This window comes from Ruditapes philippinarum, unplaced genomic scaffold (assembly GCF_026571515.1).
Source record: "Ruditapes philippinarum isolate M1 unplaced genomic scaffold, ASM2657151v2 ctg2692_1_1_1_1, whole genome shotgun sequence".
NCBI classification, from domain to species: Eukaryota; Metazoa; Mollusca; class Bivalvia; order Venerida; family Veneridae; genus Ruditapes; species Ruditapes philippinarum.
In genome coordinates, this window is record NW_026853979.1 from 49,196 (window position 1) to 76,313 (window position 27,118).

The window sequence follows — 27,118 nt, forward strand, 5'->3', positions numbered from 1 at the left end:
TGCAAGAAATAATTGTTATGGCTTTTCTCAGTGTTGACCGCATTTTTCCTCTCTGTATGTTATATTTTGTTAGAAAGGTTCCAGGTTAAAAGGTTTTATTGAGAAGATGGTTAATAACAAGACAAAAATCTTACACAATGGATTAGCATTGACATTCAGAGTTTATGTTGTAATGAAATTGTAGAACAATGTGGTGACTTGATTACCTTGGTAGTTCATTTCAGAAAAACTTAGTAAATTAAGGTATTATTTGTTTAGATATCTGGATAATTTTATCCACAAAAAAAAAGAAATAGAAAAACTATATTCTCGGAAAATCAGGACCTCCAGAAGAAAGTGACCTGAATTCTATAATTACTGTTTATTCAAGAGAAAATTATTGCAAAAAGTTTTCAGTTTCAGATTTATTGACAAGAATGTCTGTAAAAAAGTAAAAGTAAGCTTTAATGAATGGTGGTGATTGTCTCAATTTTCTGACAGCAAATTAATTTGTCTATCAGGTTGACTGAATGTGCCAATTGTTAAATGACTATATTACTAGAGAGAGAGAGAAAAAAATGCTGAGTTAGTATAGTAGGACCTTACATTGAGCTGAAGCCAAAGTGTCATGTAAGTTCCCCCTGCCCATGGCTTATAACAGATAGAGAAATAATGATTGGAGAAGATGTGTGCTACAGATAACAGTTCTGCTATTCATTCCTCACAGTTTATAGTTGCCACCTAGTTTTTTGCTTCCATCTTAGAGGTTAAGAAACTGGAAAGACCAAAAATTATTTACATATTGGAATAAAGGATGATAACAATGTAACTTACGGGTTGTGTAAATATTATACAATTCCAATAGCAGCTAACACCTGTTTTCTATAGATTAAGTTGTTTGGGTCAGTTTTTGTGCTGTCTTGTGCCTCATTTAAATACAGTGGAGTTAAATAGACTGTTATCAATGTGCATAGTGTGATTGATGTGATAAGTATTTGGATTCATTAATGGCATATTGTTCCGTGGAAATATATTGATAACATATCTATTTTAGCTGTATTATATACGGTGGATTTAACAAAGAAAAATATTGGATTTTGCTAAATAGTAGATTGTGTTCTATTTTTTGCACACTTATAAAAGGAGACGCAGAATTTCAGAGAAGATTGTTTTCTTCCTATAATTGCTTTTCTCATAATGCTTTTAGCAGAAGTGTGTTAAAAGTAAAGGTTTTAAATGTTGTTTGTATGGCATTGGTATTGAATTGTGACATTTAAGTTTAATAATGGAAAACAAAGGTGCCAGTGCTAATTCAAGCCCGTCAATGTGCCGCAGCAAGCGTTTAAGCATGCCACGTATGCCAAGCCTTCCTAATCTAACACTTGCTGGACTCAAGGAGAGATTGTCACCTAGAAATAAGAAGAAAAGGTACAGACATGTGTATTGTCAAATATTGATTTTAAAATTATGATAGATAAGTCTTTTTAAATGGGTTAAATGAGAAGTTTCTGCATGCTTATAAAAATAGAATGTCTTTGATAATGAACAAAATATAAAAATGGTTCACTATATATGACAATACTATTTATTTATAGTGTAAATTAAGATAAAGGTTAATTGCATGATCATATGATCAAGGCCACAGGGACCTACATGTATTATAACAAAATGTACAACTGGCCATTGATTAAGGAACTTGAAACTTTGTATACAGACGCACCTTGATAAGTCCTACCCACCATACTCATTTTGGATAAAAAGGCCAATTTAGCCACCATTACCTTTGTTAACTTGTTTGGTTAAGCTAAGAGCCTAACCCAAACCCTTGCATTTCCTTTATGATCTTTAATTGTTGTTTTATTTGGGATCATCATGTTTATGCTTTTCAATTTATTATTGTGTGTATTGATATATTTTGATTTGTGTTATTATTTTCTATTCACTTCCTTATAATAACTGTCATATACTGCAGTTCATACTGAAAAAATCTGTCCAGAGAGTTACCTGCCTCTGAAATGTTTTAAGATGTGCTTTGTTATCCAACTGTATATTTTATCTTTCTATCTTTAATGTTTTTTAGCAGAAATTCTTGGATAACAAAAACAACATTTTTATCTGACTTGATGTTATCTAATGTAGTATTGTTGAGCAAATGAAGCATAAGCTTTAACATTTTTCTGGAACTGACATTTTTTTAGCTCACCTGTCACAGGGTGAGCTTTTGTGATCGCTTTTCGTCCGGCGTCCATCCGTCGTCCGTCCTTAAACGTTTACTTTAAATGACATCTCCTCATAAACCACTAAGCCAATTTCATCCAAACTTCACAGGAATGTTCCTTTGGTGGTCACCTTTATAAATTGTTCAAAGAATTTAATTCCATGCAGAACTCTGGTTGCCATGGCAACCGAAAGAAAAAACTTTAAATATCTTCTTTTAAAAAACCCTAAGAGCTAGAGCTTAGATATTTGGCATGAAATATCTTCTAGTGAGTGTCTATCAAGTTTGTTTAAATAAAAGCCCTGGGGTCAAAATTGGCCCTGCCCCAGGGGGTCATTGATTTTCCCTATATGCATATAGTAAAAACTTTGAAAATCTTCTTTTAAAGAACCCAAAGAGCTAGAGCTAAGATATTTAGCATGAAACATCTTCTAATGAGTGTCTACCAAGTTTGTCCAATAAAAGCCCTGGGGTCAAAATTGGCCCCGCCCAAGGGGGTCATTGATATTGACCCTATATATATAGTAAAAACTTAAAAAATCTTCTTTTAAAGAACTCAAAGAGCTAGAGCTTAGATATTTAGTATGAAACATGTTCTAATTGGTGTCTACCAAGTTTGTTCAAATAAAAGCCCTGGGGTCAAAATTGGCCCCGCCCAGCTGGTCATTGATTTTCTTTATATGTGTATAGCATGTATAGCAAAAACTTAAAAAATCTTCTTTGAAAAAACCCAAATAGCTAGAGTTTAGATATTAAGCATGAAACATCTTCTAGTGAGTGTCTACAAAGTTTGTTCAAATAAAAGCCTTGGGGTCAAAATTGGCCCGGCCCTGGGGGTCATTGATTTTCCTTATATGTGTATAGCAAAAACTTAAAAAATCTTCTTTGAAAAAACCCAAATAGCTAGAGTTTAGTTATTAAGCATGAAACATCTTCTAGTGAGTGTCTACAAAGTTTGTTCAAATAAAAGCCCTGGGGTCAAAACTGGCCCCGCCCCAGGGGTGTCATTGTTTTTAACTATATGTGTATAGTAAAAACTTAAAAAATCTTCTTTGAAAAAACGAAAAAACCCAATGAGCTAGAGCTTAGATGTTTAGCATGAAACATCTTATTGGTGTCTACCAAGTTTGTTCAAATAAAAGCCCTTGGGTTAAAATTGGGGGGGGGGGGGGGGGGAGGCCTATATACAGGTGAGCGACCTCAGGGCCATCATGGCCCTCTTGTATTGTTAAATTGTAAACTTTCAGAAGTTATGCATTTCTTAAATTTTTTTGTTTGTTGTTTTTGTGGACATTTTAGTGAGCATAGAAATCATTAATAGATAATGGTAAAACCACACATTACTGATGGTTACAAGGTGTTTTAAAATACCTGTTTTTATCATCAGTTGTTATGCACAATGGAGCATTTATCTCCACGACTGGGATATAGACAAGATTTTTTTTTCAGGAATTAAATAGATAAATTAACCATACTGGCTTTGCACCTGCTTAGAATTAATTTCATTTATCTGAGAAAAATGTTTTAATGAAAATTGTAATCCAGTAAGATATGTAGATATATTGTATGTATATACCTGTCAGTATCTATGACCATTTCTTATAGGTTACTGAAATTCTAGCAAAACTGATTACTTTGTGATTCTGCTACTGAAATTTTAGAAATTTAAACAGCTGCTTGGATTTAATTACTACTAGAAACTTTCTATTGTTAATTTAATGAACTACATAAAGTCTTACATTTTGTCTCTGTAGAAAATATTATTATTTAAATATCAAATAGAACTTTTACATTTATACTAAAAATTTTGTATAATTAAGATTTCTGTAAAATGCCCACACATTTAATTGTAGCATATGATTTGTGTCAATTTGTATGTCATTCTCCACAATTTTTGTAACAACATGGCCTCCTGAGCCAAACTTGACAGGAATTATCTTTATAATTATGTGGCCATCTACAAAGTCTATATAGTTAGTGACAGTCAGATACATACGTAACATAAATAGGTTGCTTTAAAGCTAAAACATCATCTTCTCAGAAACTACATTGCCTAGAGCTTGGATATTTGGCATGTAGCATTTCCTAGTGAATCTGTACAAAACTAGTTCCTTGGGTGAAAAACGGCTGAATTACTTCTGCTTTGAAGAATGGTGACCCTTTCTGGTGGATAATAAGGACCATCATAGCCCTCTTGTTTAATTTACCAATGTTCAGATACTTGAAATAATCTGCATATGATGATACTAGGTTATTAGCTGTATACAGGAATAAACACTCCTCCCTCTTGTTGATATCAAAGTTGGATTGTCCATTTAATATTATTTAATTTGTTAAGAGAAGGCATTATCAATATCATGAATATCTTTGTTAAGTTAATTTATTATAGGTCTCAGGACCATTGAATAAAAATGCCATTAAATGTAATTACATTAATTTTGATATCTGTAGAGATAGATACTTGTTTTTGAAGTTTGATCTGTAAAATTTTTTTTTTTTGTGAATGATATTTGTATATTAGAAATGATTTTCAACAATTGGAAAATATGCAAAAACAACTTGAATGATATTGTTATGAAGTTATGAGTTTATATACATGTATTTTCAGATTGCTGTTACAAGGTGGTATAAACATAAACAGAACTACACTTCAGGGGACATGTCTTCATGAAGCAGCCTTATTTGGAAAAACAGATGTTGTCAAACTTCTTCTAGATGTAAGTTTACATTCATATAACAGCTTGAATGAACATCATTTTTTTACCACATTATATATTGTCTTATTGATCCTTCAGCGTGACATTGTTGTTTGCATTTTTAGCTCGACTTTTCTATGAAAAGGGGAGCTATCCTACTCGCCCCGGCGTCGGCGTCGGCGTCACACCTTGGTTAAGTTTTTCGTACCACCCCACTTTATTTCAGAAGTATTACAAGTATGGCTTTGAAACTTACCATACTTGTTCACCATCATAACCTCCATCTACAGACAAGAGTACATAACTCTGTCAAGGTTTTTGACAGAATTATGGCCCTTTTTTGACTTAGAAAGTGTATTGAGCTTGGTTAAGTTTTTTGTACCACCTCACTTTATTTCAAAACCATTGGAGGTATTGCTTTGAAACTGACCATACTTGTTTACCATCACGACCTTCATCAACAGACAAGAGGACATAACTCTGTCAAGGTTTTTGACAGAATTATGCCCCTTTTTGACTTAGAAAATACATTGAATATGGGTAAAATCCACTTATTGCCTTAACCCTTTGAGATATTGCTTTGAAACTTTTAATGCTATTTCACATCATTACCCCCATCTGTACGCAAGAGAAGGTAACTCTGTCAAGGATTTGTTTTAAAAATTAAGGCCTTTTATCGACTTAGAATCTTGGTTAAGTTTTTAGTACCAGTCCACTTTTTGACTGAACTGTTTGAGATATTAATTTGAAAGTTGGAATACTTGTTTACAATCATGATTCCCAAACATGTCCAGGAGAAGGTAATTCTGTCAAAGATTTTATTTGAATTATGGCCCTTAACTGTCAATGTTTTGTATTATAGGCAAGCACTAATAAACTTAAAAAATCTAAAAAAATTCATTCCTATCCACTTGTTCACTTTACCATAAATTATGTCATATAAACATTGCTGTAATATTCAAGGGTATCAAACAACTAGTTCACTTTAAAAATACAGAGATTCTTGTATTGCCTTTTACTGCAAAAACTTTTTTTATTGGCAAGCAATAAAAAAGTCGAGCGCGCTGTCTTACGGACAGCTCTTGTTAGCTCACCTGTCACAAAGTGACAAGGTGAGCTTTTGTGATCGCTTTTAGTCCGGCGTCCGTTCGTCTTCCGTCCGTCCGTCCGTCCGTCTGTAAACTTTTACTTTAAATGACATCTCCTCATAAACCACTAAGCCAATTTCATCCAAACTTCACAGGAATGTTCCTTTGGTGGTCACCTTTAAAAATTGTTCAAAGAATTTAATTCCATGCAGAACTCTGTGGCAACCGAAAGAAAAAACTTTAAATATCTTCTTTTAAAAAACCCAAACAGCTAGAGCTTAGATATTTGGCATGAAGCATCTTCTAGTGAGTGTCTACCAAGTTTGTTCAAATAAAAGCCCTTGGGTCAAAATTGGCCCCCGCCCCAGGGGGTCATTGATTTTCCCTACATGCATTTAGTAAAAACTTAAAAAATCTTCTTTTAAAGAACCCAAAGAGCTAGAGCTAAGATATTTAGCATGAAACATGTTCTAATGGGTGTCTACCAAGTTTGTTCAAATAAATGCCCTGGGGTCAAAATTGGCCCCGCCCCGGGGGTCATTGATTTTCCTTATATGTGTATAGCAAAAACTTCAAAAATCTTCTATGAAAAAACCCAAATAGCTAGAGTTTAGATATTAAGCATGAAACATCTTCTAGTGAGTGTCTACAAAGTTTGTTCAAATAAAAGCCCTGGGGTCAAAATTGGCCTCGCCCCGGTGTCATTGATTTTCCTTATATGTGTATAGTAAGAACATAAAAAATCTTCTTTTAAAAAACCCAATGAGCTAGAGCTTAGATATTTAGCATGAAACATCTTCTTATGGGTGTCTACCAAGTTTGTTCAAATAAAAGCCCTTGGGTTAAAATTGGCCCTGCCGGAGGGGGGGGGGCAGGTCATTGTTTTTCATTATATGTGTGTAGTAAAAACTAAACATCATGAAACATCTTCTAATGGATGTCTACCAAGTTTGTTCAAATAAAAGCCCTTGGGTTAAAATTGGCCCTGCCGGAGGGGGGGGGGGCAGGTCATTGTTTTTCATTATATGTGTGTAGTAAAAACTAAACATCATGAAACATCTTCTAATGGGTGTCTTCCAAGTTTGTTCAAATAAAAGCCCTGGGGTTTAAACTGGCCCCGCTCCGGGGGCCTCTATACAGGTGAGCGACCTCAACGCCATCATGGCCCTCTTGTTATGCTCCCCGAAAAATTTCGGGGGAGCATATAGTCATAGGGTTGTCCGTCAGTCCGTCCGTCTGTATGTACGTCCTGAATTTGTGTCCGGCCCATAACTTTGTTATTTGAAGTTGGATTTTAAAACTATTTCACAGAAATGATCACCATATTAAGATGATGTGTCGGGCACAACATTTGGCTCGCTACCTTGAAGGTCAAGGTCACAGCATGACCTTGCAGCAAAATCGAGTCCGGTCCAGAACTTCATTATTTGAAGTCGGATTTTAAAAATATTTCAGAGAAATGATCACCATATTGAGACGACGTGTCGCGGGCAACATTTTGGTCGCTACCTTGAAGGTCAAGGTCACAGCATGACCTTGCAGCAAAATCGTGTCCGGTCCATAACTTCGTTATTTGAAGTCGGATTTTAAAACTATTTTACAGAAATGATCACCATATTGAGATGACATGTCACTCGCAACATTTGGGTCGCTACCTTGAAGGTCAAGGTCACAGCATGACCTTGCAGCAAAATCGTGTCCGGTCCATAACTTATGTACGTCCCGAATTTGTGTCCGCCCATAACTTTGTTATTTGAAGTCAGATTTTAAAACTATTTCACAGAAATGATCACCATATTGAGACGAAGTGTCGCGCGCAACATTTGGCTCGCTACCTTGAAGGTCAAGGTCACAGCATGACCTTGCAGCAAAATCGTGTCTGGCCCATTACTTTGTTATTTGAAGTTGGATTTTAAAACTTTTTCACAGAAATGATCACCATATTGAGACGACGTGTCACACGCAACATTTGGGTTGCTACCTTTAAGGTCAAGGTCACAACATGACTTTGCAGCAAAATCATGTCCGATCCATAACTTCGTTATTTGAAGTCGGATTTTAAAAATATTTCACAGAAATGATCACCATATTAAGACAACTTGTCGCGCAACATTAGGGTTGCTTCCTTGAAGGTCAAGGTCACAGCATGACCTTGCAGCAAAATCGTGTCCGGGCCATAACTTTCTTATTTGAAGTTAGATTTTTAAACTATTTCACAGAAATGATCACTATATTGAGATGACGTGTCGCGCACAACATTTGGCTCGCTACCTTGAAGGTCAAGGTCACAGCATGACCTTGCAGCAAAATCATGTCCGGCACATAACTTCATTATTTGAAGTCGGATTTTAAAAATATTTCACAGAAATGATCACCTTAATGAGACATTGTGTCGCGCGCAACATTTGGGTCGCTACCTTAAAGGTCAAGGTCACGGCATGACCTTGCAGCAAAATCGTGTCCGGCCCATAACTCCGTTACTTGTAGTCGGACTTAACAACTATTTTACAAAGATGATCACCATATTGAATTGACATGTTGCATGCAACATTTGGGTCGCTACCTTGAAGGTCAAGGTCACAGCATGACCTTGCAGCAAAATCATGTCTGGCCCATAACTTTGTTATTTGAAGTTGGATTTTACAACTATTTCACAAAAATGATCACCATATTGAGACAATGTGGCATGCACAACATTTGGGTTGTTTTTACACTTTGAACTTTGTCTGTGACATAACTCTGACACTACAAGAGGTATACCTTCCTGTGTCCAAAACCTATTCGGGGAGCATCACCCAGTTCAACCGGCTCTTGTTTTTTGTAACTTCTACATTGGGTGTTTCCAGCATTCCTAATAAAATATTCAGTTTGTATCACTACCCTTAGGTTATGTTGCCTGCTTTTGAAAAATACAATTTTTTTAATGTCGGTCTGTGATATGCAGATATTATAAAATATGTTTCTTTTTCAAAATTCCACTCATGTTTTTATGATCCCCCATCATCCTTTGTTGTGGTCATCATCAATTTCTTTTAACAACATCTCCCCTAAAAACAATGACTGCACTGTAATCACACTTTACAGAATGATCCTTGGGTGGTCCCCTGCCAAAGTTATTCAAATAGTTCTGGTTTGTTGCATAAGTAGGTCCCAGGGCCAGAAAAGTTTCAAAAATGCAACCTTAAAAAAATTTTTTGTCTGAAAGTACAAGGCCCAGAGCTTTGATATTTGGTATATGATATCATCTTTAGATCTTCTACCAAAGTTGTTCAAATTTAGTCCCTAGTGTCAAAATTGGCCCTGCACGAAGGGTGGGGGGGGGGGGGGTCATAGGTTTTCCCTACATGTATATAGTAAAAGCTTATACATATATAAAAACTTCAAAATCTATTTGTCTGAAGGTACAAGGTGTAGAGCTTAGATATTTGGTATATTATATCACCTATAGGTCCTCTACCAAAGTTGTCCAAATTATAGCCCTGGGGTCAAAACTGGCCCGCCCCAGAGGGTTGTAGGTTTTCATTACATGTTAGATATTTGGCATGAAGCATTGTGTAGTAAAACTGTTCCAAAATTGCTCTAGATATAGCCGTAGGGTTAAAATTGGCCCCACATTGGTTACATGTAAATATAGTTAAAAAAAACCTCCTCTGAATTGACCCTTGCTCATACAAGTGCCTAAAGAATAAGCCTTGCTCATACATATACCTAGGGAATAACCCTTGCTCATACAAGTGCTTAGAGAATATTGTTACCCTTGCTGACACGTATCACTAGAGAATAACCCTTGCTCACACATGTGTCTAGAGAATAACCCTTGCTCATGCAAGTGCCTAGAGAATAACCCTTACTCACACAAATGCCTAGAGAATAACCCTTACTCACACAAATGCCTAGAGAATAACCCTTACTCATGCAAATGCCTAGAGAATAACCCTTACTCACACAAATGCCTAGAGAATAACCCTTGCTCATGCAAGTGCCTAGAGAATAACCCTTGCTCATGCAAAATGCCTAGAGAATAACCCTTGCTCATGCAAGTGCCTAGAGAATAACCCTTGCTCATGCAAGTGCCTAGAGAATAACCCTTGCTCATGCAAGTGCCTAGAGAATAACCCTTGCTCACACAAATGCCTAGAGAATAACCCTTGCTCATGCAAGTGCCTAGAGAATAACCCTTGCTCACACAAATGCCTAGAGAATAACCCTTGCTCATGCAAGTGCCTAGAGAATAACCCTTGCTCATGCAAATGCCTAGAGAATAACCCTTGCTCATGCAAATGCCTAGAGAATAACCCTTGCTCATGCAAGTGCCTAGAGAATAACCCTTGCTCATGCAAATGCCTAGAGAATAACCCTTGCTCATGCAAGTGCCTAGAGAATAACCCTTGCTCATGCAAGTGCCTAGAGAATAAACCTTGCTCATGCAAGTGCCTAGAGAATAACCCTTGCTCACACAAATGCCTAGAGAATAACCCTTGCTAATACAAGTGCCTGTTCATACTGGTACCTAGAGAAAAATTAAGGCTTCTGTCTTGCACTTTATTTTCTGTACAGCTTGGTTAAAGTCTTGATTATAGGGTCTGAGATTTTAGAAAAATACTGTTGGTTTATAAAAAAGGAATGTTTATACTTAAAAGTGATTTATTTTCTTGAAAGTGGTAAGAAAATTTATGAGGTTTTCAGGGGTTTTTTTGTATACTATTTTCCAGATATTATAATTGCACAGTTTTATTGTGGTTTAAGATAAGTGCCAATTAAGAAATAATCTTCAGTTGATATTTCAGGAAATTTACCTTAGTGTATGTTTTAATTGTATTATTTTAACCAATACTTTAATTGTAACTATAACCTTGGAGATGTAGTTTTGCCTTCAGTAGAAAGGTCATTGTGCTGTAGTGGATTGTACCTCATTAAACTATTTTTGTTGGCTTGTTTACCTTTTCCTTGTCTTATCATTGGTCTGATAGGCACATGTTTCAGTTTAACTGATGTTTAATTAATCAAGATAGATAATTTCAATCTGTTAAAAATTGATTTTAAGTGTTAAAGTATTTCTTTAATGGAGTGATAAACATCACAAATTGTATATCTTTACTTCTTAAAGAGTGTCAGCACTTCGTCAGCCAAGCTTTTAAACTTTCACATTTTACAGTGATAAATCTTTAATCAACAAAAAAGCATAAAGTCTTTAGGTAATTTCAATCATTTATGTTTGAATTTGTTGTATTTAAGTACAGGTTTTTTGTAATAATTGTCAGAACTGAAGAACAATAATGATGGAGGTGGGTGGGGAAAGATATCATGTATCAGGAAAATAGTTTTATCATTGTTCATTATACAACTGCTTTGATGTTGATCAGAGAATGTAACAATGACATTTGACTTGAAAATTTTCCTTTCTGGTGCTCTCATATATCTGTGTTTTGCTACTTGTATACATTTTTAAGAACTATAAATGTATATTATTTTTAAGAGCAATTAATGTATTTGTAGAGTTATAAACAATCAAGATTAAACCATGTTTTCATAAGAAATTCTACAGTTTTATATGGTGTTTTCACCTAGATGTACTCTTCTTCACATTGGAATGCTGTCATTAACATTTGTGCAATGTTAGCCTGTTAAAAAAAGTATTCAATTCTAAAAAAGAAATTGCTAAAGAAAATAACTTCTGGTCCTTCCATTATATTGTTAAGTAACATAAACTGTTTCACATAATGTATTTTATTGACTATGAGATGTTACTTTTGTTGGTTTCATTAATTTTATGGACCTCTATTCTTTGTATTTTATTGACTATGAGATGTTAGTTTTGTTGGTTCCTTTAATGGACCTCTACTCTTTGGATTTATTGACTAAGAAATGTGAGTTTTGTTGGTTCCTTTATAAACCTCTACTCTTTGGATTTATTGAACATAAGATGTTAGTTTTGTTGGTTCCTTTTATGGACCTCTACTCTTTGGATTTATTGACTATGAGATGTTAGTTATGTTGGTTCTTTTTATGGACTTCTACTCTTTGGAATTATTGACTATTAGATGTTAGTTATGTTGGTTCTTTTTATGGGTTTCTACTCTTTGGATTTATTATGTTCCTCGAAGGGAGAGCATATAGTTGCCACCTTGTCCGTCTGTCTGTCCGCACTCACAGGACAGTAATTATGTGACTAGAGGGACAATAGGTTACTGTTCTTTCTCTTTGATGTCATTCATTCCGTAATGCTTTTATGTGGCTATTTTATTTTGTGTAGCTAAAAAGAACAAAAGAGAGAACAATAGAATAGCCACATAATTACTGTCCTGTGAGAACTTCTGTCCGTCTGTCTGTCTGTTGTCTTGTCGGGAGCATTACTTGAAAACCCTTGGAGATAATTTGTTTAAACTTTATACAGTGGTAGAGGGCATTAACCCTTTCGCTGCCAGAGGGTTATTGTTTTATTGTTCACCTATTTGCCAGAGGATTTTCTAAGAAATTACTATATTATTAATTAATATAATTATTATTATTTGTTATTAGTATTATAATAATTATATATGTTTCCAATTCTGTCAGTATAATAATAATTATTGTCGATGGTATAATTTTCTTTATATTTATTATTATTTTTATTATTATTATTATTAATTTATTATTATTACTATTATTATTATAGAAACGGCTAAAGCCGTCCATATGGCAAATACGCCGAAAATAACAGGTACGGCTTAAGCCGTCCCTATGGCAGTGAAAGGGTTATGGGGGAGTGCAGTGTCAAAGAACCATAACTCTATTTTGCCTGGTTTTTGAATAATCTCCCGTTTTAGAAAAATCTTGTCCGGGACATAACTCTAAAACTATAAGAGATATCAACATGAAACTTTGTAGGTAGATATATCTCAATGAGTAGATGTGCACTGCACAAGAATCATAACTCTGCCTTGCCTAATTTTGGAGTTATTGCCCTTTGTTTATTTTAACACTTTGAACTTTGTCTGGAATATTACTCTAAAACTACAAGACATATCAACATGAAACTTTGTAGGTATATAGATCTCAATTGGTAGATATTGCCCTTTGTTCATTTTCACATTTTGAACTTTGTCAGGGACATAACTCGGAAACCATAAGAGGTATCAACAAGAAACTTTGTAGGTTGATAGATCACATTGATTAGAAATGCAGTACAAAGAACAGTAACTCTGCCTTGCCTAATTTTGGAATTATTGCACTTTGAACTTTTTCCAGGGACATAACTCTGAAACTACAAGAGGTGTACTTTACCTATTTGGGGAGCATCACCCGGCTCAAACCAGGCTCTTGTTGACTATAAGATGTTAGTTTTGTTTGTTTCATTTAATGGACTTCTACATTTTGGAGGAATTTCTGGTAAATTAGGGTTTAAGAGTTCACGAAGGTTGAATAAACACTGATTCCTACTTCTTAAAGCATATTCATGTAAATTTTACTATTAATTTTATTTATCATAGAAATTGTATCTTCATAAACCTGTACCCATCATTGAGTTTCAAGTTGATTGAGTCATAGTCACTGAAGCTAAACATATATTTGTTCCAATATTGCCATCATTTATTATCCAGTTCCTCTGATACATACTATCTTTTGTACCTTTCTGCCCTCTGATGAGATATGCAGTACAATTTGGATGAGTTTTCAGGACAATTTGGAAGTTTTTGGCACAATTTGGATGAGATTTCTGATTTTCCATATTTTTCACCAAAATGAAATTCACAGTTGAAGCACTTCGGGAAGAGTGTATGGAAACTTTACATAAGGTTAGTTAAAGCTGAGGATAGAACTTTCTATCCACAAGTTTATGTACTTTATTGGAAGAAAACCTATTCAGAATAAAAAAGGTCTTTACAAAACAATTTACCTGAATTTGGCTATTTTTAGATTTTTTTTTGCTAGTACTTAATAATTTTCATATGATGTAATGGAATGCCTGTTATTTGTCTCATATTGGACTTTAACATGTAACAGTTTCATATTGGACACTATGGACACTATCCTGTTACAATTTCATATTGGACACTATCCTGTTACAATCTTATATTAGACACTATCCTGTAGAAATCTCATTGTTACAGTCACATAATTATTGGACACTGGGTACTTTCTTGCTATAATCTAATATTGGATACTATCCTGTTACAATATTTTTATTGGACACTTTCTTGTTACAATCTCATATAAGACACTTTCCTGTTATAATATAATATTGGACTTTAGCCTTTTACAATCTTCTTAGCCTTTTACAATCTTCTTATTGAACACTATCATGTTACAATCTCATATTAGACACTATTTTGTAAAAATCTCATATTGGATACTATTCTATTATAATCTCATGTGCGACACAAGCATGTTACAATCTTCTTATTGAACTCTATCCATTTACAATCTCATCTGAAATAATGCACTGAAGGGCTTCTGAGGTCTTCCTCCACCAGTAAAGCTGGAAGGTCGCCAAATACTGTGTCGGTGTGACGTAAAACCCAATCAAACAAACAATCTCATATTAGACACTATCCTGTTACAATTTCATATTGGGCACTATCCTGTTAAAATCTCATATTAGACAATATCCGGATACAATCTCATATTGGGCACTAGCCTGTTACAGACACATATTGGACACAGGGTACTATCCTGCTACAGTCTGGACACTATCCTGTTTAAATCTCATATTGATAGGTATCGTCTTACATTCTCATATTGGACACCTTCCAGTCACAATACATATTGGACGCTATCCTGTTACAATCTCATATTGGACACAATCTTGTTACAATCTCATATTGGACACTATCCTGTTACAGTCTCATATTGTACAGTATTCTGTGACTGTCTCATGTTGCACACTGTATTAAGCCTGTAACAAACTCATATCAGACCCTAACTTAATGGACACTAGCCTGTTAAATGTCATTTTTGGACACTAACCTGCTAAGTTCTATCTATTACAGTCTCATATTGGACACTAGCTGCATGAGATTCAGAAAAAAGTTCAAGCTGTATCAAAACATTATAGTTTTTGCAGCTTTTACCTATTAAGTTTAAATCAGTCTGCTTTCATGTTTTCTCGCTTGAGTTGCATGAGTCATCCATGAAGGAATATTAATTAAGGCAGCAAAATAATTTGTTAGATTGTAGTAGTTACTTCCCTTCCATTATAAAATATAAATTTTGATCAGGTTGATAGATCTATCTGGGAGGGCTAGTTATAGACATATCAATGGAACATTATCATCACTTGTCAATCATTATTTTATCAGAGACTTTATCTCACTATTATTGACTATAAAGCACACAGGTTGTTTAGTCATATCTTGATTCCCTGGCTGGACCTACTTCAGAAAACAGTTTGTTCAAGATAAATGTATTTATTTATACCTGTTATTTTGTAAACAATACACATTTAATATAATTGACAGAGTTCAGCTTTCAACTGTTGACAGCTTGTTTTAGACGAAATTATTACTTAGTTTTTTGTGTCGCCTTGAAAAGGCGACATATAGGGGTTACTTTTGCCGGCGGTGTCGGCTTCGGCGTCCCCTAAAGCTTGTCCGGAGCATAACTCAGTCACTATAAGACTGATTGACTTCAAACTTGGTATGCATGCTTCTTTCAATAACCCGAAGTGCAGTGCACAAGAACCAGTACTCTGCACTTCTTAATTTTTGAGTTATTGCCCTTTGTCAATTTTCATACTTTATTTTTGTCCGGGCCATTTCTCCCAAGGTATAAAAGCCATGGACTTGAAACTTCATAGGATGATAGATCTCATTAAGAAGAAGTGCAGTGCACAGGAACCGGTACTCTGCATTTCTTATTTTTTGAGTTATTGCCCTTTATTGATTTTCATGCTTTATTTTTGTCGGGGCCATTTCTCCGAAAGTATAAAAGTTATGGACTTGAAACTTTATAGGATGATAGATCTCATTAAGAAGAAGTGCAGTGCACAAGAACCAGTACTCTGCATTTCTTATTTTTTGAGTTATTGCCCTTTGTTAATTTTCATACTTTATTTTTGTCCAGGTCATTTCTCCTAAAAAATAAAAGCTATGGACATGAAACTTTATAGGATGATAGATCACATTAAGAAGAAGTGCAGTGCACAAGAACCAGTACTCTGCATTTCTTATTTTTGAGTTATTACCCTTTATTAATTTTCATACTTTATTTTTGTCCGGGCCATTTCTTATAAATTATAAAAGCTTAGGACTTGAAACTTTATAGGATGATATATCTTATTGATAAGTGGAGTGGAAAGAAACTGCAGCTCTGCACTTTATTTTTGAGTTATTGCCCTTTGTTAATTTTCTTGTCCTGGCCATTTCTTCTAAACTATATTGTTCACAAGGCGACACATCCGACTCGCAGAGTTCTAGTTTAGAGTACCTTTGTATTGTTATTCCTTATTTTTTTTTTATTTTAGAACACGTTTTCTAGACAATGTTGCGTTATATTCTTTTAAATTTTAAGACGCAAAAATTGAGCATCATTTCAATGTGTGTTACACAGTGTTTCAGGAAACCTAATGCTGAATTTACTTCTTCACGGCCTCTAAGGTTTGTTTCCTGATGTTACAGCATATTTGTTTCTTCATACAATTGACAATTGTTATATCATTCCTTATATTAAATATTTTTTTCCTCTAAAGGAATAGTAACTTTCAGTGAGATGTAACTATTTGCCCTGAAGCCATATGTAATATTACTGAATAGTGTAAGAACAAAAATAAATTATTACAATTTTCAATAGAATTTAGATAAACATACATTGTACTTTCATTTTTAGAAACCTCCCCCATCCCCCCAGAACCAAGAATGGTTTTGTAATCTTGAACACACATGATGTTTTTGTTTTTAAATATTGAATGTCTGTTTTTCTTCCTTTTCTTTCTAAATTCAGTGTTGAAGACGGTAAAAACTATCTACAAATGTCATTCCTGGAATTTTTTTTCAACTTACAATTGATGGATTGATAATTTGCTGTATATATTTAGATTTTCTTTACATTTACCTACATCAACTCCAGGAATTTCCATACAGTAGCTCTCACTATGTTTTGGTACACACATCTTTTCCTGCATTCAAAGAATTCTTCTTCTCTTAAAGCAAAAACCTGCAAGTTGTGCATTCTGTCCTACCAAACAATCATGTTGATACATTACTTTGGAATTTCTCTATATTAACAAAATTATTCATATAGTGTTTAATTGAATTTATGTATATCATAATTGTATTTGATTTTAAGGTTGATAGGTTTAGGGTAGTAATCATCAATTTCAAAGAAGTTTTGAGAAACATCCAAAACATATATTTAATTGGATAGGAAAAGTTTCTTTATTTTGCTCTTGGCTAATATATTTTCCTGGATGTTATTTTTTTATTTGATTTAGGAAGTGAACATCTGTGTGTGCAGTTCAGAAATAGAAATTTGGTGCAGCTCAACTTTATAAAAAAAACAACATTATAATTAATGCAGTTATTTTCAACGATATTAATATTTTTGAATAATAATTATGTCCTGAGTCATAATGGGCCTTGTTAACGTTTAGAAGATTGTAAAGTTGACAGCTCTATAGGACGGAACAAGATTGTAAAGTTGACAGCTCTGTAGGATAAAACAAGGTTGTAAAGTTGACAGCTCTGTAGAATAAAACAAGATTGTAAAGTTGACAGTTCTGTAGGATAAAACAAGATTGTAAAGTTGACAGTTCTGTAGGACAGAACAAGATTGTAATGTTGACAGTTCTGTAGGATAAAACAAGATTGTAAAGTTGACAGCTCTGTAGGATAGAACAAGATTGTAAAGTTGACAGCTCTGTAGGACAGAACAAGATTATAAAGTTAACAGCTCTGTAGGATAGAACAAGATTGTAAAATTGAAAGTTCTGTAGGATAAAACAAGAGTGTAAAGTTGACAGTAACTGTTCTGCAGGGTAGAACAATATTGAAAGTTAACAGCTCTGTAGAATAAAGTATGATTTTAAAGTTAACAGCTCTTTAGGATAGAACAAGATTGTAACTTTGACAGCCACTTACAGGATATATCAAGATTGACAACTCTAGGATAAAGAAATTATATATCATAAGTGCAGGAAAGTTACTGCAGACATTTTGAAAGACTTTGTTCAAATATAATTTCCAGGCAAGGTTTAAGATACTTAATAGCATTTTTTCTTCAAATCTGATATGCCAGCACGTTTACTAATGAGTTATTGCAGATTACTTTTAATCTTTGTAAATCAAAGTTGATACAAGCTCAGCTTTTAATCATACTGAAACAACACAGCATCTGGTGCAGAAAAATATAACTGTAGGAAACATAAATGATTATTTATCCACGTTTTACAAACCTGATAATTTCTTTTATGAAGTGTTTAATCAGAATCTTACAGGTTTTAAGTGCAGTGTGGTGTACAAAATGATGCAAGGTGTATTTTGCATTAATCAAAAACAAATGGCCAAGTTATTTATTATATTTCCTAGATGTATCATGGCACATGTAGCTTGGCACCTTGTTTGATGAATAGGTAGTTTATGGTTAATTAGGATAATGTTTAATTAATTTCTTTTTTTACACATGTTGTTAATTGAATTTGTGCAATTGTAGTTTACAACTGCTCATTACTGATTCCACAGCTGTAGAGGACAAGCTATAGTTCTGTTGTGTTTCATTTGTTTCTTCTATTATTCTAATTTAGAAAATTGGAGAAGAATGCAACAAAATAGTGATATACCTATCATCAGAAGCTATAAAGAAACCAGTATAGATGAATAAAACACAAGCAAAACAATGTAAAAGTCTTCTGTAATTTAAAGTATCTCTGCTCAGAGTTTTTCTTGTAAAAACTTAAATGTCAAAAATAATTATGAAGAAGATTTCAATGACCTTTGTTCCCAAGTAACATTTACCTTCATTGTCCCAAGTAACATTTACATTCATTTCCCCCAGTAACAATTTACATTCATTGTCCCCAGTAACATTTACCTTCATTGTCCCCAGTAACATTTACCTTCATTGTCCCCAGTAACATTTACATTCATTTCCCCCAGTAACATTTACCTTCATTGTCCTAAGTAACATTTACCTTCATTGTTCCCCAGTAACAATTTACATTCATTGTCCCCAGTAACATTTACCTTCATTGTCCCCAGTAACATTTACCTTCATTGTCCCCAGTAACATTTACCTTCATTGTCCCCAGTAACATTTACCTTCATTGTCCCCAGTAACATTTACCTTCATTATCCCCAAGTAATATTTGCATTCATTGTCCCCCAGTAACATTTACCTTCATTGTCCCCCAGTAACATTTACCTTCATTGTCCTCAGTAACATTTATCTTCATAATCCCCCAGTAATATTTACCTTCATTATCCCCCAGTAATATTTGCATTTATTATCCCCCAGTAACATTTACCTTCATTGTCCCTCAGTAATAGTTACCTTCATTACCCCCCAGTAATATTTACCTTCATTATCTCCCAGTAATATTTACCTTCAGTGTCCCCCAGTAACATTTACCTTCATTGTCCCCAGTAACATTTACCTTCATTGTCCCCAGTAACATTTACCTTCATTATCTCCCAGTAATATTTACCTTCATTGTCCCTCAGTAATATTTACCTTCATTGTCCCCAGTAATATTTACCTTCATTGTCCCCCAGTAACATTTACCTTCATTGTCCCCCAGTAATATTTACCTTCATTATCCCCCAGTAATATTTGCATTTATTATCCCCCAGTAACATTTACCTTCATTGTCCCCCTGTAACATTTACCTTCATTATCCCCCAGTAACATTTACCTTCATTATCCCCCAGTAACAATTTACCTTCATTGTCTCAAAGTAACATTTACCTTCATTGTCCCCAGTAACAATTTACCCTCATTATCCCCCAGTAATATTTACCTTCATTGTCCCCCAGTAACATTTACCTTCATTGTCCCCAGTAACATTTACCTTCATTATCTCCCAGTAATATTTACCTTCATTGTCCCTCAGTAACATTTACCTTCATTGTCCCCAGTAACATTTACCTTCATTATCCCCCAGTAATATTTACCTTCATTATCCCCCAGTAACATTTACCTTCATTATCCCCCAGTAATATTTACCTTCATTGTCCCCCAGTAACATTTACCTTCATTGTCCCCAGTAACATTTACCTTCATTGTCCCTCAGTAATATTTACCTTCATTATCCCTCAGTAATATTTACCTTCATTGTCCCCAGTAATATTTACCTTCATTATCCCCTAGTAACTTTTACCTTCATTGTCCCCCAGTAACATTTACCCTCATTGTCCCTCAGTAATATTTACCTTCATTATCCCCAGTAATATTTACCTTCAGTGTCCCCCAGTAACATTTACCTTCATTTTCCCTCAGTAATATTTACCTTCATTATCCCCCAGTAATATTTACCTTCAGTGTCCCCCAGTAACATTTACCTTCATTGTCCCTCAGTAATATTTACCTTCATTATCCCCCAGTAATATTTACCTTCAGTGTCCCCCAGTAACATTTACCTTCATTGTCCCTCAGTAATATTTACCTTCATTATCCCCCAGTAATATTTACCTTCAGTGTCCCCCAGTAATATTTACCTTTATTGTCCCCAGTAATATTTACCTTCAGTGTCCCCAGTAATATTTACCTTCATTATCCCCCAGTAATATTTACCTTCAGTGTCCCCCAGTAACATTTACCTTCATTGTCCCCAGTAATATTTACCTTCATTATCCCCCAGTAACTTTTACCTTCATTGTCCCCCAGTAACATTAATTTTACCTTCATTGTCTCAAAGTAACGTTTATCTTTATTGTCCCCAGTAACATTTACCTTCATTGTCTCAAAGTAACTTTTATCTTCATTGTACCCCAGTAACAATTTATCCTCATTATCCCCCAGTAAAATTAATTTCATTGTCCCCAGTATTTACCTTTCATTCAAAATAAATTCATAGTATCCATCTCAAATTTAGAACTATAAAGGTCAAAATAATGTATAGTCAACCATGTAGAATATGGCTCACCATTTTTGTTTGAACAAAGAAATGACTGTATCAACATTATGATTATGTCTGTGGTGTTAAACAGATCACAACTTTTTTAATCAACAAACAACACTTGGTTCACAGTTTACCTGAATATGGCAAGAAGTGCACTTACATCTCAGGACATTGTGCACAATTGGTGCAAAGAAAGTAACTGTTTCAATATTTAAAATGCCAGGCAGTGTAGATAAATAATAATGAAGAAAGAACATAAACTCTCAGGTACAACACCCAGATGTTTGTTTGTAGTTGAAGACATTGATGATGACAGACAAAAGCTATTTGTGTAGACCAACTTTATCCTGCTATCTGTTTGTAGATAAATGACCAAGATAAACTGTCAGTCTAAACACTTTTACTGTACTCTAAGAACTGTAAAAAAGTCAAATAATAGATGTTTCAAGGTTGAATATGTGTATCAAGAAATTAAAGAACAGTTCTGCTTAGAAACTTCTTATTGTGAAAGATTTATTTTGCAAAGGGAGTTTTCTCATCAGGGAAAGTTTGCAAGTTTACCTACAAAATGAAGAAAAATATAGTAATGTAAACAAGGACAAAAGTTTACAAACTTTGTATGTAAGTAAATCAGAGCATTTTAAGCGCTATACAGAAAATAATCATTTTTAACCAAATTTTGACGTTGTATATAAGCACAACATCATTTACTTGTATTTGTTTCCAGTCTGCACAAATTGCTTGTTTCTAATTCACAACTAAGTTATATCCCCTATCTGTACAGTTATAAATGAAGTGATGATGGGGCGAGTCATTATGTTGATCTTGAATTATTAAAATTAAAATGTTTTCAATGGCTCTTCATGGACAACCTTGTCCCACAGAAAGTAGTTCTCCTGAGATGGTAAATAGACTTGGAAGAATATAATTTGTAAACTTGATATTTAATGTTTTTATAAAGTTTACATTGTATCGTATTTCTTAATTGTTGACTTTTGTGGACATATTTTTATGCTTACTATTGACACTTGTTAATGTTATTAATAATGAGTTTATCTTTATTAATTAATATGTTTTATTTTAGGTAGAGCATTTGTTGTATAAGTTATGATAGTGTGTATGTGCTAAAGCTAAGTTATAAGTCTTCAATATTAACAGTGTCTTACAGGACATACTGTATATTACAGGACATACTGTATATTACAGGACATACTGTATATTACAGGACATACTGTATATTACAGGACATACTGTATATTACAGGACATACTGTATATTAAAGGACATACTGTATATTACAGGAGATACTGTATATTACAGGACATACTGTATATTAAGGAGATACTGTATATTACAGGACATACTGTATATTACAGGACATACTGTATATTACAGGACATACTGTATATTACAGGACATACTGTATATTACAGGACATACTGTATATTACAGGACATACTGTATATTACAGGACATACTGTATATTACAGGACATACTGTATATTACAGGACATACTGTATATTACAGGACATACTGTATATAACAGGACATACTGTATATTACAGGACATACTGTATATTACAGGACATACTGTATATTACAGGACATACTGTATATTACAGGACATACTGTATATTACAGGACATACTGTATATTACAGGACATACTGTATATTACAGGACATACTGTATATAACAGGACATACTGTATATTACAGGACATACTGTATATTAACAGGACATACTGTATATTACAGACATACTGTATATTACAGGACATACTGTAATATTACAGGACATACTGTATATTAAACAGGACATACTGTAATATTACAGGGACATACTGTATATTAACAGGACATACTGTATATTACGAGGACATACTGTATATTACAGGACATACTGTATATTACAGACATACTGTATTATTACAGGACATACTGGTATAATTACAGGACATACTGTATATTGAAGGACATACTGTAATATTAGCAGGACATACTGTATTACGGGACTACGTATTACGGGGACAACGTATAACAGGAAACGTATTTACAGGAAACGTAATTACGGGACTACTGATATTAAGGGAATAGGTGAGGAATCAAGGTACTGACATTAAGGTAATGATTGTAATGCTTAACAAAAAACCCTCTAAATCTTTATTTCTTTTACTTTATCAGGAATTTTTTAAAATCTCTAGATTTTTTTATTAAATTCAGTTGCTGTTATGGTTTAACTAATAATCAACAAAGTTTTCTTGTTTGTGCTATTACTGTATTTTGCAGGCTTGCAGTGTACAAAATGAGTTTTATTTTGGTTTGTTGCTTAAAAATCAGTTATAAATATTTTTTGTTGCATTCATATGAAATTCTGCATTCCAAAACTAAATGCACAGTTATTTTTGGCCATTAAAGTGACCTTTGTTAGTAAAAAAACATTAATAAGGCAAATGAGACAGCTGTTCAAGATTACAAAATTCTTTGAAAGGAGAAATAGACTTAATAATAAACCATTCACTATACAGAAGTTTGATTAGCTGTAACCATAAAGATATTTTCATTTAGAGAAGAATAAGTTAATTATGTTGTCTCACCATTGTATAAAATATGATGAAAAATCAGACTTCTCAGCAAGTGTAAACTTGATATGCTGATAAATCAACTGATTGGTTCCTGTATTTCTAATGAATATAATTATAGCTCTTCATAAATTGATACCTGACACAAAATGTTGAGTTCCTCTCAGAGATTTACTGATTTAGGTTTATCATGATGTTCAAGTACTAGAAAATACAGGCCAACATACCTGTGTCAAACTCAGATATTTATTTCTTGCAAAAACAATCTGGTGTGCAGCAATATCCGTAGAACAACTGCAATTTTTGCAACAATGTCCATAGAGAACCCCCACCTCCAAGTGAAGTCTGTTAGTCTTAATAGGTATTAAACAGGTGTCTTTTAACCTCATGAAAATGTGATAGTGGTCTGTGACATAAACCCATAGCAGATCATTGGGGGTGTTTATGCCATGTGCAGGGCATCATGGTAATGTTTGAGCTACAAACTTAAAACAAAATAATGAAAAACTCAATATTGGTTTCTTGTTATGCATAATTTTGTCTCTCCTCCCTACATTGAATACATGTGTATTTATTATTTAGAAAATTATAACTTTTATATGTGACACGCACCTGCTCAGAAACATGTGTTCCCTGTAGAACTCAGTTATTCAATTTTGTTGAATTGGCACTGTAAAGGGTTTTTATTTGTTTGGGTTTGTTTGTTTGACCAAACAAATAATGGTAGCGAAATTTCAGACTCTAATGCTGTTAATTGCAAATGCCGAAAGTAAGTCCGCTTTTTTGAAGCGGTTACTTCCCTTTATATGTAACACTAAGGCCAAAAAATTGAGGGGAGATCACTGCGTAAATATGGTCACATGACAGGTGCATTAATTTTCAAGCAAAATAATTCCCGAATGGTCAAAGATTTCCAATATTGTTTTATTCTTTATAGATATGCATGCTTATAGTAAGCGCCATGATTATTTACACAAGTGTTAAACAACAATTAGCGTCGTTACAAACCCTAATTTAGAATAATATGGTTTTCTTCAGGCCATTAACATATAAATTCACCGTGGCCAAGGGGTTTGCGCCCTAGCTTAGGAAGCGAGAGGTCTGGAGTTCAAATCCCAGTTAAGGCAACTCATTTTTTTTTCAAATTGTTTAAGTCAAATAAACATTATATTGAATATTACTGTTGCAATTAGTCTTATAGCCAATCTACTACAATTAAAATGCTGGAAAGCTTTGGTGGCACTATACAAAAACAAATTGTTTTTAAATCTCACAACCTTCACCTTTCTGACATTCTGAGACCCAAACAAATTCAGCGCCTTCTGTGCTTTGATTTTATATGGACATACCAGACATGTCCAAAATTACTTGTTGTTGACCTTGATCATGTGATGTCCTGTATCATGCTATGTTTATGTTTCAATTTTGGGGTCCACCCAAATCTAGGAAATCAATATAGAATCTACGGAAGCCAATAGCTACCACCATCTCAGATATGTTACTGTTGAAAGATTATAGCTGGAAGAATAATTATTACCAATAATGATGTGTTTATTTACTGTCAGAATATAGAAACATTTGTTACTTTGTCTTCATTCATGTCTCATGTAAAGTCTGTTTTTGAATGAATGAATAAATTCATTAAGATAATGTAAAATAATGGAAACATGACTTCCTCAGTTGAAATATCACCAATGTACCTCAATTCATCTTCCATGTGCCTCAGTTGATTTATCTCCCTTGTTCCTCATTTTGTTATCTCCCCTGTTTATCAGGGTATGTAAGGGAGATAAGAAATGCATTAAGACGGTTTGAGGGAAAGACCTGCACATTCTGTATCTATCTACCTGAAGATACAAGCTATTCTAGGCAACCACATCAAAAATATCATAGTGGCAAAAATAATCATTATCTGTGTTTATCATTGATACATAGATAAAAATGAAAGTGTTAACTTGGAGTATATATATTTCTACTGACTTGAAAGTCTCAGCATTATTTTTGTGATAATAATGAAATATAATTTTAAGTTACATCTTTAAAGAATGAAACTGTTTTCATCATCTTGGTGAAGTTTTAAAGCAAAGTTTTACATCAGTAGCCTAACATTTATCACCCCTACCTGCTGCTTTGCTTTTCTATGGAAATGATTTTATTTCCTGAAGAAGAGTATTTTTAATGTGCTCACTGTAGTTTGGGATTGTGTGTTCTTTGGAAAACTTGTTTTGATTTTATTGTTATATATGAAACAACAGATGGTGAAATTGTGAGCAATATATTACCAAGAGAAAATATTCTTAATGATGGAGTAATGTTAAAATTGCAGCTTATAATATCAGTGATGTATGGAAAATAGTGTGCTGGAATTTTAGTGTAATGATATCAAAATATATATATATATATATATATGTAGATGTATTCTAGGACGTTTTACAGATTCTAGTGTTGCAATATGCAATAAAAAGTCAGGAATGTATAAATGATATAATTTTGTCAGCAAGTATGAAAGCACTGCTCTATCTGATATGTGAGAATGAGTTGTTAATGTGAATCTTACTGGGAGAAATATGTCATAGCAGATATCTTGTAAAAAACATTCATGACAAAAATAAATTCTAAAAATTAGAATATTTCTGAGATTTGAAACTAGAAATTGTGATTTTTGTTTAAAAAGCATGAATGAAGGAAATTCCAAGAAAGATGGAATTTAATGAAATATAATGTAATAAAAGATCTGAAAAGTTTAGTAAATAATTTTCCAAATGAACTTCTGTGTAAGGATATCTAACAGTTGTTTGTGATTTTTATGGCAATGGAAATTGAAGATAGTGAATGTTTAGTTGTGGAAAATAAGTATGCTAGAAGAGTTAGTATGGAGGTAGGTCAGAAACAGAAAGTTGTTCTAAAAGGGTCGTACATAATCTTTATTATTGTGTCTTACTTTCCACTGGAGAATGTCTTTGTCACCTGTGTTGAGGTGTCTAATGAGAACTTTGACCAGGGGGCAGTGGGGGATGGATGGGCTGCCAGGCGTGAATGCCCTTAGCTTTGCAAGTTAAACTATAGATATGTGACACAATATGCATGCAGAAAATAATTATACTTTCTATGTATGTGACATAACTGTCCAGTATATATCTTAATGTCACATCTCCATGTGACATGATTATCATGGTTAAATGTTTCATACTAATATATCACAACCTAACTCTTACTATATATATATCAGGACTTAACTATATATATCAGGGTCTTAATATATATTTCAGGACTTAACTACTATTCTGTAATGCTAATGTAGATTTCACACCTATCCTGTAATTTAAAGTGACAAAAGATTTCTGACAAATATGATATTGAGACAAGCTGTTAATATATTTTCAGTCCTGTATTATGTTGTATTTATCTCCATCTATTAATAATATTTCTAAGTAAAACCTTTCATAATTGGCAGTAAAAAGTTGAGACTTGAATGTAATAAAATAGTTATTGTTATTTAATGATTTACATTTCTGTACTGGAATTATA

At 33.7% G+C, this 27,118-nt stretch overlaps 1 protein-coding gene across 2 annotated transcripts in view; it reads left to right on the forward strand.

Moving 5' to 3' along the window:
• LOC132738600 (caskin-2-like) overlaps positions 1–27,118 on the forward strand; it is a 69,496-nt gene that overhangs the window by 39,922 nt on the left and 2,456 nt on the right. For both annotated transcript variants that reach the window (XM_060726139.1, XM_060726140.1), the window contains exon 7: positions 4,806–4,914. In XM_060726139.1, the coding sequence (XP_060582122.1) occupies positions 4,806–4,914 (109 nt within the window). The remainder of the gene's footprint in view (positions 1–4,805; positions 4,915–27,118) is intronic.